This window comes from Oryza sativa, chromosome 8 (genome assembly GCF_034140825.1).
Source record: "Oryza sativa Japonica Group chromosome 8, ASM3414082v1".
Taxonomy (NCBI): Eukaryota; Viridiplantae; Streptophyta; class Magnoliopsida; order Poales; family Poaceae; genus Oryza; species Oryza sativa.
In genome coordinates, this window is record NC_089042.1 from 8,387,604 (window position 1) to 8,402,648 (window position 15,045).

Below are 15,045 nucleotides of genomic sequence, written 5' to 3' on the forward strand. Positions count from 1 at the left end.
AAAATTAGAATCTTAAGATCCATCTAACATATGTTGTTTGTTCCCATCTAAAATGTTAATGTAAAAAATAGAATGTGTCATTTCCATCTCAATTTCAAAATAGAAAATATAAAATAAATACTGAGCTCTTTTTACACTTTCATAGAAATAGAATAATTTGTAGAAGTATCTTTCTTTCCATTTCCGTTTACTGTCCAACATTTTCACATATTGATGAATCATTGAATGATAACCGGAAACCAGTTCATTATTGAAAGGCTAAACTTCATTATAGTAGCTACAATAGCAGACTATAAGTCAGCTATAAACATATTTTAAGCAGGTAAAAGAGGAGAGATAAAAGCAGCAGGCTACAATGAAAGGCTAAACTTCACGTCATTAGAGTAGCTACAATAGCGGGCTACAATGAAAGACTAAACTTTATTAGAGTAGCTACAATAGCAGACTATAAGTCAGCTATAAACATATTTTAAGTAGATAAAAGAGGAGAGATAAAAACACATCTCTCCTCTTTTATCTGCTTAAAATATGTTTATAGCTGACTTAATTGAATGTTTCAATAATTGAATGTTTATAGCTGGCATTAATTGAATGTTTCATGAACATAAATCTAACATTATTCATTAATAATTCGTTCCATTGTCAATGACATAAAAGATATGATATTCATAGAATTTTGGCTCCGTTGGAAAATAATAAACATTATTTCTTTAGTTAACCAAACATAGTTAGCACACAACATGTCAATTATCACCACTAATGGTTTGTTCCTATGAAAAAAATTGAGAGTTAGATATCTTTTTGACTGGCGGAAGAGTACCGGCAATTCTTTAGTTTTCCCGACAGACAATGAATTACTGGCAGACAAACTATTCCTGGCAAAAGATATTAGTCCTGGCAGATTGTCTCCCTGTTTAGCATGCAATTAGACACTAAGAACCAGCTTTTTAAAAAAAAACAAAATATAATATGTTGCATCGAATGTACCATTGCCAAGTGCACCAATTAAATTAATGATCATGAAACAAATACATCTTTTTTACACAATTAATTTACTGTTGATGACTTTATCCTTCACAAAATGCATCTGATTACAATCTAAGAAATACAGGTCAGATGCCCGCACCACAAACACCCAATCTAGTCTAGAGTGGCACCTGCAAACACAAAATAGCTACTTTTGATGGCTTTGCATGTACAAAAGACGATTTACCATCCTTCCAGTAGATTTCTCCATCCAAAGCAAGCTATTCTACATGCAGTTCTTCAACAAAATGTGAAACATTGCCAGAATTGGTTCAGCTATCAGCCACATCCCACCTAGAAAAGATGTTATACATAATAAGCACAAGAGGAATGTTGCATGATCATTTTGTAATACTGAAAGTAATGCAACTATGCATAAGGAAAAGGGGATTTTTTTTTGAACAGTGTAGCTTTCTTGTGGTTTGCAGCTCAAAGATAATTGCAATAGTAGCATTGATCAGATAGCTAAAGTTGCACATCAGATAGCCCTTACAATATGCTAAAGTTGTTACCTAAAGGTAATAAGTACCGTATGAAAATCCTAGATGGTCACCACACATGCATTCTAAAACTATTGGCTATATTACCATCATTTAGAGTACATATTATATCAGGTAGGGATCTGATTGTTAGAAGTCAAAACTCAAGCATAATTCTTAGCATTTTTTTTATTATGGCATCTTTATAGGTTGCTTGTTGTTAGGGAGATATATAACAAGCCAATCCTGGGAGAATGATGTGGAAGTATGCTAGGCAAATTTCAGAGATATGTGCATAGCTAACTCAGATTCTGTAATCACCATGCAGGCCTTGATGGTAAAAATTGCAACCAACCGAAATGCTAGTGTTATATATCTGATCAAACCGAAATACAACCACACATGCAACCAAATTGCACGCAAGTTACTATAACAGAACTTGTATTACCTGTACAAGTTACTATATATGGCACTGACAAGTTCAAGGGGCTTTATGGCACTGGCCTGAAAATAGAAGGGGGTTACTGGATTGATAATTATGTAAAAATTACAAACCTTAATACAAAGTAAGGAGCTTATTAGTTGGAATACACATAAGGCTTCCATAAGCTGACCTGAAAATCTGCCAATGCCAGATTAATGATGTTCAGTGCAGTTTATAGCTAGCTTGCATGCTGGAAAATTAAATATCCCAGATGCATGTTTTCGTGATTGAACCTGAAATAAAACATTGTAGAATGGTTATCCACGGCTAGCATCACAATTAGGATATGTATGTATATATGGCAGGACATACAAAGGAGCACATGTTCACAAAAAAAATCCCATTATACTTAGTCCTGTGTTTAATTATCGAATTGAGAGGGAAATCAACTGTCTTTAACCACAATATCAAAAAATTTAGTCAAGCATCACCAACTTATCATTGTCAAATCTCAAAGCAGATCCATTCATCAGGATTATTTGCAAATTAACAAACTAATAACGACCCCCTACTCCCTCTACCCCATCAAGGTATTATCTCCATGTAAGTTACCTGACCTAGCATCCATAGTTATAATAAAGTTTCATAAATGTCTCCATATTTCTGTTAAATATCTCAGATTTTACAGCTAAGAACACGTACAGATGTTCTTTTCAGAATACCTCAGGATCTTAAGCTAGGCACAAACAAAAGTTTTATCACCCATAATTTTTAGAAATGCGTTATCACCCACATTTTTTAGAAATGTGAAAAGAAGTGCTTAAACAAAAAAAGTAAGCACACAGACTATAGCTAATGGTTTGCTGCATGGATCCACTCAATCCGTTGCAAAATTGCTTATACCCAAAATTCTCATATTATACCTCTTATGAAACTGAGGAAAAGAAAGAAGAAAAAGAAAGGAAGATAGAAAAAAATGCAGAGCTACTAAAAGCATTTCATCTTTATCTTTACAGAGAAAGGAAGATAGAAAAAAAAATACAGAGCTACTAAAAGCTAAATAAATAGTTTATTGGATAAAATGAGAAGATAACTTGCAAGCTCTGCACCACCTTTCAAACATATTCACATGCTTTATTGAAAATACTGACATATACTTATTTTAGGTATATGGCCTCCCTCAAGTACGAACATATTGAAACCATTGCTTGCTAACTGTAGTTATGAATAAGAAGCTAAAAAACCTGTGGTCAGCAGGTTGACAAATGTATATAAATTTAGTCATGGGATGCAATATACTCCCACTCTGGTGAGCATGCATGCCCATAGAAAAATCCAGAAAATAGTATGCAGCCTGTTGTTTTATCTGAAACATGATGAAAAAATAAATACAAAAATGACTTGTAAATATCAATGTGCGCATACCCAAAGGTACTCTTATACAAAATATATTGTAGGCGCAATCACATCGAAATAAAATGAAGCTCTTACCTGGAAATTATGGCTTCAATTTGCTTCTTGAATTAGTTGGCCATCTCAAGAAAATTGCTGGAAACAATCCATTGTATCAATACATCACCTATCTGTTAGCATGACCCTGATTCAGAATTATATAATTGAGCTGCTCATAAAATTGCAAGCTAAACCACCAGTTAAGGTTGATTCAGGTGTAAACAGGATTCAGATTTGTTTAAATGCATAATTTGCACTTTTGTTCGAAAACATTTACACCGTAACATGGTTATGCCATGCAAGTCAATCACCTTCTCCTCAAACACATTGTGTTTCACCATTAGCGGTGGTGCAGTTGCTCCATCTCTCTCCATAGATCCACCTGGAACAACCCACAGAAATCAAGATCAGGGCACCACCACAGAATCATGAGTTCATATGACGGGAAGAAATTACAGAAAAAAATTTGAGGATATTACATGGAAGAGAAAGCGACTGAATTTTCCTGTCAAGAAAAACTCCTACCAGCTTAACTGCGCCACTTTTCTGTTATCTGAGCAAACGCGATGGAAGACCCTTCTATTCCGCTGAAGCTAGATATTCCACCAGGTTGTGATCTCTTTCTCTCTTTCTTTCAATCTTTGGCTTGATACGAGCGAAAACAAAGACACCAATCAGACATATATTATACTCGTATTGCATAGGGGATAAAACCAAACTTCTGCAGGCACAAATTTACTCCCAAACATTGACAGTGAAATAGCAATCTTTTACTAAATTTACTCCCAAACATTGTGATTTCATAGGGTCCATTGCACGCACATGGTAATCTGTGCAGCCACTATCGATCTATTAAAAAAAATCCTAAGTTAATTTTAATTTTTGAGAGGCACCAAACATAGAGAATAACTTGGGAGGAGAAGGTAATTGGCTATGGAACAGAGGAATTCCACTTACCGCTACTTCATCGTCAAATTCCGGTCGCTGGCCTTCGTCAGCCATTAAAATCTTTGCCTTTTCGCCCACAGTTGTCCGGATGGAACTCAACATAGATTCACATTTGTCTTACACAGGAGCAGCAAGGGAGACGTGATCCGGATGAGTTTGCGGAGGGGGCAGAGGAGTCGCGGCGGACACAAGATGTCGAGGGATCGACGGCGGCCGGACTGCGGGTAATCGACGGCGAGGTGTGGTGGAGACGCGAGGGCGATGCGGCTCGATGGAGACCAGACGGCGACGGATCGACGGCGCCCAGATAGTGGGGATCCAGCCAGCGAGGCAGCGAGGGCGAGGCAAAGGCTAGGGTTTACGGGATCGGGGACCCTGCTTGTGGGCTGCGGCTGAGGTGGGCAGGCGTGACGGGACGTGAGGAGAGGTGGAGAGGGCGGCGCGGGAGAGGAGCGGGCGGAGGGAAGCGGCGGTGCGGCATGGGGAGAACGACGGTGCAGGCGGAGGGAATCGGCGGCGCAGGCGTGCGGGGCCAGGCGGAGGTTAGCGGCGATGCAAACGTGCGGGAGCGGATGGATTTTCGTTTTTGTTTTCTTTTTTGTGCGCGGTTTTTCGGGTGTAGAGGGTGAGGGGTTGGTCCCACACGATAGTGGAACCGAAGGATTGGAGGATTGGGGATGAACTCGTACTTTTTATATTAGTATAGATAAATAAACTACCCTCAAAACTAGAATTGTGACATAGAAGACCAAGACTCCCTTTCTAGTCAGTCCCCAGCAGGTACCCACGGCAATGGTTCTTCCAGCCGTTCTTGTTTTCCTAGTCGAAGACTTATTATTTTGTTCCTTCCAAATTACATAAGCAATCAGGACCGCAACTGTATTGAAGCCTCTTTGTTCATAACCTTGGAATCCTTTTCACACACCTGCAACTCAAATGTGACAACAATGAATAAGTAAATTAAGCTAGAGGATGCATTGCGACAAAGGCTAATCAATTCAATCAAAGTCAAAATTTTATTGTAACAATTACAAGAAAAGTTTGCTATCTTTGAGGTAAGTAGCAAAGAATACAATTTTAAGTATTCCACCAATGTTGGTCCACTCAAAATACCGTGGAGTTAAACAGGTTATACAACAAAACAGCAGTTCAGAAAAAAAATGCATTTAGTTACCTCCAAATATCCATATGCCAACTTCATCTATTACACCTAGCCAACCATCACAACACACGAGCTATAGATATGCATTTTCACCACTTGTCTGCACCTTAAGATTAATAAAGATGACCTTGTCAAAAGGATAGAAATATGAGGTTTATCTTAATATTGCCACATCTAACAAAACAACACATGGAAGGCAATTATCTGAGTTAATGCATCCCAATAGAAATATTAAGAAACATGTTCTTTCCAATACCCGTTTAAGGTATCGGCAATCCCTTTTTTACATTCACATCAAGGGACCAAGCAGCTGGTAGATCAGATAGAAGGCTATAACTATACACATGCTTTGTTGATAACTGTAATGGAGATGTCACGGCCAAAGTTCAGAAAATAGGACTATCTCTAGATTTGTCAGGTTCAGATAAGAAGTTGGCAATGTGGGCGGCGATTAGACGACTTGACTTAAAGGGAATCCAATGGCTCACAGCGTAAAGGATGAGAACGATGGTTCATGTGAGACATGGGTTTTCTCCAGGCTGTCCCGTTGACATCATGTTTTTATCGGGATGTGTTTAACCCGTTCTTAATTTCAGAACTTTTCTTTCATTACACTTGATTGTAATCAACTAATTAAACCCGGCCTATATATATATCATGGGAGTTGGGTGGAATGTGAACTAAGAAAATCATATTCCTAGTCCCTTTAGTAGTACAATAGCCAGCTTAGAACACTATGATTTATCCCCAATTCTCTTAATTCCAAATCTGAGCACAAGCTGATAGGAGACCTACAACAGCATGGTGGCTCAAAGCCAGCGGCAGTGTGGGAACTCGAGCCCATGAAGTCCTAACTTCAGTATGCACAGATCAATTAGATACGGAAATTCATGACTGCATTTAAAATGGAACGGAAGGAGTAAATGAAATTTTAACGTAACAAACGAAATTTTCTCCACCGCAACAATGGTTAACTGAATGAAGAACGGATAAACTTATAAGGTCATGAGATACTGCGGTAGGCATCCGAGATACTCCCTCCCTCCGTCCCAAAATAAACCAACCTCGTACGGAATGTGACACATCCTAGTATATCCAGATTCGTAGTACTATGATGTGCCAAATCTTGTATAAGATTAATTTATTTTGGGACTAAGGGAGTAGGCGCACTGAGATGAAACATGTTCTATCTAAATGACCAAACGACAAGAACCGTATCCGAGAGTGACGTGGTTTCAATTACTAAGCCTCCAGTCCACATGATGTTGAGTCATCCCAGCCCTTTTTACAGCACATGATAGTTTTTTTTCTTTCTTTTTGAGAGGACAACATGATAGGTACTTGTGTTTTATCCCAACCAAGAAAAGGTCTAATGCATATTCGCTTCCTGCGTTTCTCCTGACCATATGTATATCTCTAACCATTTCTGGAAGCTATCTTGTGGAGTGGGAAATAATATGGAAAAAATTCGTCCTCACAATGCCTTGCAGGATTGAGGCCGATGGAAGAATAAGCAGCATGGTCTAGGATGGTTTCTCATCTCGTTGGCTTCAGTTTTATTGATTGAGATGCTGAAGTCAGATTCATAAACCATCACTCATTGGTATACAGAGAATAACAATGCAATCACCATCACAAATCACAACCACAACTGCGAAGCTCATTACAGCAGCATGAGCAAATTGCAGTTTCATACTTTCATGCCAGTAGTTCTACTTTTTTTTTTCTAGGTTTTGCAATGAGCTTGTACAAATAATTGGCCCATATTTTATACGGATCTGCCTGATCCTATTATTATCAACTTTGCATCATTTGCTACAAATTGTGCCATACATTATGGATCTATCCATATAGCAGTATATATTTGTTTCAAAATGTGACAGTAATCCACTTCTTTTATAGGAAAAAGAGTTTCTTCTGGTCCTCTTGGCGCAGGGTTGAGAACTTTAATGAATGGTCCAAAAGAAGGTACAATCAAATATGGCACACTGAATTCTCATTGAGAAGCAGTTATGCAGGGTTGAGAACTTTAATGAATGGTCCAAAAGAAGGTACAATCAAATATGGCTCACTGAATTCTCATTGAGAAGCAGTTATCAGAATGTGAGTAACATACATGCTATGTCAACATCTTGGAAGGATCACAATTATAAAGTATCTATACTGCATTAAAAGAACTTGAGTATACCATAACATAAAAAGGATTATTTCACATGACAATCTCAGGTTTCAGGATGCTTGATTTGATCTCTTTGTGCGGGAGAATAACACCGCCGTTGGTATAGACCTCATCACCTACATGTACGTCCTCTCCTAGGATAGTCATATTTTCTATCCGTGCCCATTGTCCAACAGTTGAGTGCCATCCAATAATGCTGTTTGATATGCAAGCATGCTTCTTAATACGCACGCCACGCATCACCGTGCAACGGGAAAGCCTCACACCATCCTCCACGACGCATCCAGGACCAATAGCAACATCAGGACCAATCAGACAGCCTTCGCCAATCTTCGCACTCTCGTGAACTAGCACATTCCCAACAATGTGTGCTCCAGTGGCTAACCTGTTGGCTGATCTCTTCCTAAGTGAATCCAGATAAAGGCGCAAGCCTGTAATGTAATCCCTTGGTTGGCCAACATCCATCCAAAAACCTGGAAGGACCATAGCAAAGAGCTTTGCATCAGCTGAGATTCGAGGAAAGACCTCTTTCTCAATTGAAGTTGGCTTTAGCTCGATGCGGTCCAGGACAGACGGGTTCAACAAGTAAATTCCTGCATTGATCTTGTTGCCTACAAATATTTTTGGTTTCTCAACAAATTTTTCCACCATTCCAGTGGCCTCCTCCATAACCACAACACCATATTTTGATGGTTCGTCCACCTACATTGAAATAATAGTCAGTATACACAATCAACGAGTTTATAATCCAAGAAAGTGGTCAAAGAAAGGATCTACCTTGGTGACCATAATTGTTGCCTCACCACCATGGTTCTTGTGAAATTTTATGAGCTCAGCAAAAGGGTATTCACTTATGACGTCACTGTTGAGGACAAAGAATGGCTCACCAGATCCATCCACAAGCTTGTCCCTTGCTAGAGCAAGAGGGCCAGCAGTTCCCAAGGGCTCAGTCTCTTGGGAACACGTGATTGTGATGCCAAGCTTATCCTCAAAGTCCTTCAGGAAATTGAGCATTACCTAAAAGACGGATACAGAACAAACCAATTAGAATGCGAAGATAGTTATACTTATACCATGAGACAACAGTAAAATATTATCTCCTTTTTACCTCCGGGCGGTAGTTGATGGCTAAAACAACTTCTGTTACTCCAACTTCTTTCAAGGCCTCAATCTGCATAAACCAGAAAACTTTTAATTCAGAGCTCATTACTCTCCTCAATCCTCATGCTCATGTTTGCTGGAGCCAACATTTTGGATATAAATGAAGTACTCTTGATAACTGATTGGAATTTTCAAGGACAGAAAATTTGGTGTGATACCAAAAGAGTTCTCCAAAATCATGTAACCAAATTGATAAGGAAAGAAACAGTTGAATAGTAAAAAGGTGCATTCAATCACATGCAAATGCCACCTATCATGGATGTTTAGTTGTTACACCATGTTTATGTGGGGGTTATAAACAAATCAAATAGTATTAATGTTCTTTGACCAGTTTAACACCCTCTCCCTCCTTTCATGGAGAGGCCAGTGTCAGTGTTGGAATGTTGGTAAAGAATACTGTACTAATTAACTTGTGCCCAATTCATCGATTGGCATTGCAAATTAAGTGCTCTTATTACTCCATCAGAGTACTAGCGAAACCACATATTACCTGATGCAGAATCATGGGCTTGTTCGCGAAATCAACAAGAGGCTTTGGGAAACTGAGCGTTAAAGGCCGAAGGCGAGTGCCGAAGCCTCCAACCAGAATGAGCGCCTTCATGGTGAATCGCCTCCTGTTCTTCCCTCCCTAATCCCTACTCCGGCGGAGGGATCCTCAAGCAAGGCTTGGGAAGGGGAACCTGCCATTGCAACAGACAAAATCAAATGTGAAACTAGGTTGGAGCATCAATAAAAAAGAAAGAAAGATTTCGATTTGATTGCTCGCGGTCGTGGCAAAGCTCCAGTGAGCTGCTTTCGTACCAATAGAAGGGATCAGCCTGGAAGATCTCTCTTCCTTCTCCACGACCAGCCCCATTGGAGGTAGGTAGCACAGCTGCGGTCGAAGGAGGAGCCTTTGTGCTGTGCTAGATTGGGAATCGAGAATTGGATGGGACTTTATAGAGGCGAAGTGGAGAGGCGACGCGAGGAGGGGAAGGGGGCCCACAGTAGAGATGCGGTTGTGTACTTGTGTGTGTCTCGCTCTCGCGAAAGAAAATTCGCGACCACAGGTGACACGTGTTCCATCACAAATCTCAAAGCAAATCCCATCATCTCCACAATCTTGTGTTTGGTTTATGGGTAAGGTATGATACGTTAAACTCATCAAGTTATTGGATATCTATATATCTATATAGAAACGACGGACGAAGCGGACTAATGGAAGCCTTACGAATTTTTTTATTAGATATAGATATCTATATACCTAATTAAAAAATAAGTAAGGCTTCCGGTTAATCTTTTCGTCCGTCATTAAGAGTGGGCCCACACGATAATTCGTCGCTAATCCATGATCCGAAAGCGTGGCCACGATCTCTTACGCCTGCAAATAAAGGAGAAAAGAAAAATAAAAAGAGAAAACCTTGTTTGTGGAGCAGCCCATCCAAAGCAGCCCGGATTGGATTAGTGACGAGGCAGCCCACCCAAAGCAGCAGCAGGCCGGCCCAGATAGCAGCCGCAGCCCACCAGCGAGCCCACAGAGCGGAGGAGAAGCAGCCCACCAGCCCAGCACAGTACTGCACAACACTGTAGCAACCGAACACGAATAAAGTTTGGACTCACGCCAAGCAGGAATCGGATAATAAAAGAAGCGATTTTATTACTTAAAACATGTAGTCACCAATGTAGTCACCAATAAAATGAATTATTTACCGACAAAATAAATTATTTTTTAAAATAAAAATAATCACATGTGTCTTTCTTTTTTTAAAAAAAGAAGTAATCACCAACAAAATGAATCGTGTTTACATTTGGATTTTTTTCCCCTCATCAATTGCTCATTCGCCATAGGACACCTAATCACATCACTTTTTTTTCCATTCATTATATAATTTCTTCTATTATTTAGAGTGAAAGTTATTCTGCGATATACCACATTTTTTTCTTTCCTTCTAATTATTTAAGTGAAAGGTTATGCAATTGGAGTGCAATGAGGTTGATCTGATAGCTAGCAAAAAATTATTTCTTGTATTATGGCTACTCTTTACAATATGAAAAAAATGCTTATCAATATCGAGTACCAAAAAAATAACAAAGTACTGCAATTGACTCATAATAATACATGACAAAAAAGTAAATATTTTTTGTGGTTTCAAACTTTAGTATCCATGTCAGTGCATTTAGAGCAGCAAATAATTATATCATGTTAGCGTCTTATTTGCACTAGAAAGATTCGATTCGACTATAAAGACCTCAATTTACCTGGTGGTTTTATGCTCCCACACACTAATTACTATTTCTGTCTTCACCCAATGCAACGCATGGGCATTTTGCTAGTAGATATAGATATAGATATAGATTAGATATAGATAGATATCTACCTACCTATATTATAATTAATAATATAATAAAAATATAAATCTATCATATACCTACCCCTAATTAAAAAATTCAGTCCGCTTCGTCTGTCATCTGTATGTTTTGAGTCCAAGTCGGTCTTCAAGGAAAAAAAAATCCCCGTGCTAGATACCCAAATTAATCAATCAACCAAAAACAGCACGAAAATACCAAATTTAACCTAGATATCATGAATTTGATCCCAAGAAATCTAATCCCCCAATTCGATCCATCTGAGCCAAGACACAATACATAAACGATAGAAAATGAATCACGAAATCACAAATCCAAAATCATCCAGGGAAAATTAACTCACAAAAACTAAATCAGCGACGCCACTGGTCATGGGAGGCGAGGACGCCGCTTCTACGAGGAGGGTGCCGCCGCCGAGGCTGTCGATACCGTCCGTTGTGTTGTGGCGGAGAAGAGGGTGAGGACGCCGCCGAGGAGCCAGGGGGAGGGCACCGCGGCTGAGACGCCGGCTGCCAAGGGAAGGGAAGGGCGCCCTGGGTGAGTGGTAGGGGAAGCGACGTCGTCGGTGGGGGGAGAGGGAGGGCGCGCTGGCTGAAGGGTAGGGGAAGCGGCGTTGCCGGTGGGGGAGGAGGGGGCCGGAGAGAGGGACTGAGGGAGAGGAATTAACGCGCCGCGGAGAGAGGAGAGAAGGTGGGGAAGGAAAGAGATAATAAGGTCGATGGGGCCAAGCATTGAGACGCCGCTCTCTTCTCTAGTCTAGTCTCATCCCAAACACTTGATTTCCTCTAAAGCGACACATGTCCCCCCTCCTTCTCTCCTACCATGTGGTTCCCAATTCTTTATTTTTTTTTCTCCCGGTGAGATGCAGGGTTTCCCAAACCACCAGAGCCGGGGTTACCGTGCCCCGGCGGTAAGCACGGTTACCACACGGTAACCGTGGTAACTGTGAAAAACCGTACAAAACCGTGCAAAATTTATCAAAAATTTAAATTATTTTTTAAATTTATTTAAATTTAAGGAGGTTACCGCGGTATTTATATTACCGTATCCCCGCGGTAAGCCCGGTTACCGGCGGTAAGGGAAACCCTGGTGAGATGTTGAGCTTGGGTCGGACCATCCACGCGGTGTTGAGCGCCATTGAGCTCATAGTGGCAGCCGGGAATTGGAGTCAAGGCATCAAGCTAAGCCCTACCAACTTTTTCTTCAAACTTCCAACTTTTCCATCACATCAAAACTTTCCTACACACATAAACTTTCAACTTTTTTCTTCAAACTTTCAATTTTAAGTTAAACTTCCAATTTTCGCATGGAACACACCGTGCTGCCGTCCTACTGAATGAAAGATAAATCACGTGCATGCGTTATCTTTTTTTTTCGAACAGTCAGACCGTTGCCGACGTTTTATATAAAGAAGAATGTGTCTCATTTTAAGAAGAAAACGAGACAAAACCTTACAATGCGCAGTTAATTAGGAAAAACTGGACGAAAACCACAACACTCTAACATAAGCTACCAACACCGCGAAAAAAGAAAGAATGGCGAAGCCCAAAACAGCCATCGATAAAGAGCTTGTTGAAAGCGACACAAAGGCTTCGACTTCGCGTGGCAAGTGTTATCGTTGCCGAGCTTGTCACCTAGCGACACAGCAGCTTCGACTCCACAGCTATCACATCATCGTTACCAAAGGCATCGCAGAAAACGAGCAAGACACCGACTGTCCACTTTGAACATCAACCCAAGCCACTTGAGCACTACTACTTGTACACAGCTAACACCAACCTCCCTCGAAAACTTCAACGTGTTATCGTTGTCAAGCTTCATCGCACCCCGATAAAGTAGCTCCGACTTCACCTAGAAGAAAACGGAGAAAGTTGGACACTTGCCACATCCAAGAGCGGCACCCAAGAGACGAAGGCCTCGCCGAATAGCTAGGCTTATAGAGCTTCGACGTAGGGGGTCCACGAACGACCATCCTTGCATGGAAAAGGTTCTTGGTAGTGAGGGAGACGCCATAGCAACGCCTCCAAGGAGGGGAACGACGCCTAATGGCGCCGCCGTCGTCAAGCCAACCAAAGGCCAGCCAAGGCTTTCGCCAGCGTCATCCAAAACCACACAACCCACCCGCACAACGTATGACGCCGGACCGCCACATCATCCCTCTAGCCACCAAGCCTAGCCCACCACCCACAACTTAGGCAGGCTCACGAGTCCACCGTGCTGCCAACCCGCTGCCATCCTCTGCTGCACTGACCCGATCTGGCCAAGGCGGCCGTGGATCCGGCCGTCAAAGCTTGACAAGCCAACGTCACCGCGAGCGCCTACACTCCGCTGCACCGCTGCCACCGTCACCACCGCAACCGTCGGTGGGCGCAGCCAGTGGCTGCCACTATCTCCGCGCCGACGAGAGCCTCCCGCAACCGCCGGTGGCGCGCCCGCCCCCTCCGTCGCAGCACCAGGCCCCCGCCTCCGTCACACGCGCTCGATTCCCTCCGTGGCCGGCCTCCCGTAGCCATCCCCACGCCGGCGAGGCCACGCCGGCCCCCACCTCGCCTTGGCAGCTCGCCGTCATCATCCAGACGGCGGATCTGGCCAAGGGGCGCCGGAACTGGCCGTCCCCATCATCGGGCCGAGGGTCACCGTCGTTGCAGCCTTCCCGACACGTCGTCGACCTCCGCCCAGCGCGCCGCCGGCCTCCTCCATGCGCACACCGACCACCTCCGTGTGGACACCAGCTGGGACACCGGATCCGACCATGAGAGGCCCAGATCTGTCCCCACCATCGTCGAAGCTAGTCGCCGATGACCACCACTTGGGGTCCTCCCTCCGTCTTGGCAGCGCCCCGAGCCGCCGTGCCTGCGAGAGGAGGCAAGGAGTCCCGCCGCCGCCGTCCATGCGCCCGCCCGACTTTGCCAGTGGCCGCTCGGGCGGCGGCGAGGCGGAGGGGAGGAGGAGAAGTGGTCCCGCCCGTGCCACCCCGAGGCTGAGCGGCAGGAGGGCTTCTCCCCTAGGGTACTTGCCTGCGTTATCAATTCCAATCTGCTTCTTGAACTGCAATGCAAGGAGTTGCCTCATGATGAAGTTATTCAATGATTAGATTTTGTATGCCATTGAGTTTAGTTTGTATAGTGAATTTCACTAATAATTTTTGCTGGTGACTGAACTTGACTGAGCCTTCAAGGATTTCTTCGTGCAGTTGAGCCTTCAGGGTTATAAATAACGTTGATGTTTGGACGATTCTTCTCGATAAACGTCTCATGCGACTATGCGAGCATGGATGCTGGTAAGTTTCTCTGCTACATTGAGCTCGACTCCTCCGAGGAGAGCTAAAGAATGGGAAACCGGAGACGAAGAGATGAGGGGGTAAACCTGCCCTGAGATTTTTTCGGATGAGGGTAGGAGTAGGACTTATATATCCTACGTAATTTCCTTCCCCGCATCAACGTTCGGATGGGCGTTAGCATCCATAATTTATTATATATAAGTCAATTCTTTTTCGATTTTGCTATATCTCACTCAAAAGATTTTTTCTTATCTCTCACTCGATTTTCTCACTTAAATTTACAGTGCATTTTCTTGTAAGTTACAGTGTAATTTATGAAACTTACACTGTAACTTTTGTAAGTTACACTATAATTTTTGAATCTTCGCATGTAAATTTTAAATTTTGTATTGGATTTGGTCTTTTTCTTGAGGATATAGTAATTTAGTGTCCATTATGGTGTTTCTTAATTGCTTTTTACTTTTTATTATATCTATCGGATTTTAATCCAAAGATTAAAAATCTGTGTGATACGATCATAAAAATCTTTCGAAAGATGTATAAGTACTCCCATTCTTTTTTATAAAAACCGGTATATTTGTCAGTTTT

General features: G+C 42.0%; 1 protein-coding gene and 1 long non-coding RNA gene across 7 annotated transcripts; both read right to left on the minus strand.

The window, feature by feature from the left end:
* Positions 1 to 984: 984 nt before the first annotated feature.
* LOC9271749 (uncharacterized) lies at positions 985 to 4,917 on the minus strand. 5 transcript variants are annotated; one of them, XR_001547912.3, is made up of 7 exons: positions 4,339 to 4,917; positions 3,907 to 4,020; positions 3,693 to 3,763; positions 3,421 to 3,512; positions 2,120 to 2,222; positions 1,954 to 2,009; positions 985 to 1,320 (listed from the first exon to the last, which is right to left on the minus strand). It is a non-coding gene; the product is annotated as an uncharacterized lncRNA (long non-coding RNA). The 5 variants fall into 5 exon arrangements; XR_001547911.3 differs by having other exon boundaries at positions 3,907 to 4,026; XR_001547913.3 differs by having other exon boundaries at positions 3,421 to 3,526; positions 3,907 to 4,026.
* A 2,556-nt stretch (positions 4,918 to 7,473) lies between these two features.
* On the minus strand, positions 7,474 to 11,960 carry LOC4345021 (probable mannose-1-phosphate guanylyltransferase 3). 2 transcript variants are annotated; one of them, NM_001422506.1, is made up of 6 exons: positions 11,521 to 11,960; positions 10,231 to 10,394; positions 9,322 to 9,511; positions 8,779 to 8,841; positions 8,448 to 8,687; positions 7,474 to 8,372 (listed from the first exon to the last, which is right to left on the minus strand). In NM_001422506.1, the coding sequence occupies exons 3-6, from the start codon at positions 9,430 to 9,432 to the stop codon at positions 7,701 to 7,703; spliced, it is 1,086 nt and encodes a 361-aa protein (NP_001409435.1). In that variant the 5' UTR covers positions 9,433 to 9,511; positions 10,231 to 10,394; positions 11,521 to 11,960; the 3' UTR covers positions 7,474 to 7,700. The 2 variants fall into 2 exon arrangements, with proteins under 2 accessions (NP_001409435.1, XP_066168965.1); XM_066312868.1 differs by having other exon boundaries at positions 7,544 to 8,372; positions 9,633 to 10,394; positions 11,521 to 11,897.
* Between the last annotated feature and the right edge of the window lie 3,085 nt (positions 11,961 to 15,045).

Coding starts and splice junctions, on each gene's coding strand:
- LOC4345021 (NM_001422506.1), bottom strand. CDS start 9,432: ATGAAGGCGCTCATTCTGGTTGGAGGCTTCGGCACTCGCCTTCGGCCT. Junction 8,842..9,321: donor AGCCCATGATTCTGCATCAG/GTAATATGTGGT, acceptor TGGTTTATGCAG/ATTGAGGCCTTGAAAGAAGT. Junction 8,688..8,778: donor CCATCAACTACCGCCCGGAG/GTAAAAAGGAGA, acceptor TCCGTCTTTTAG/GTAATGCTCAATTTCCTGAA.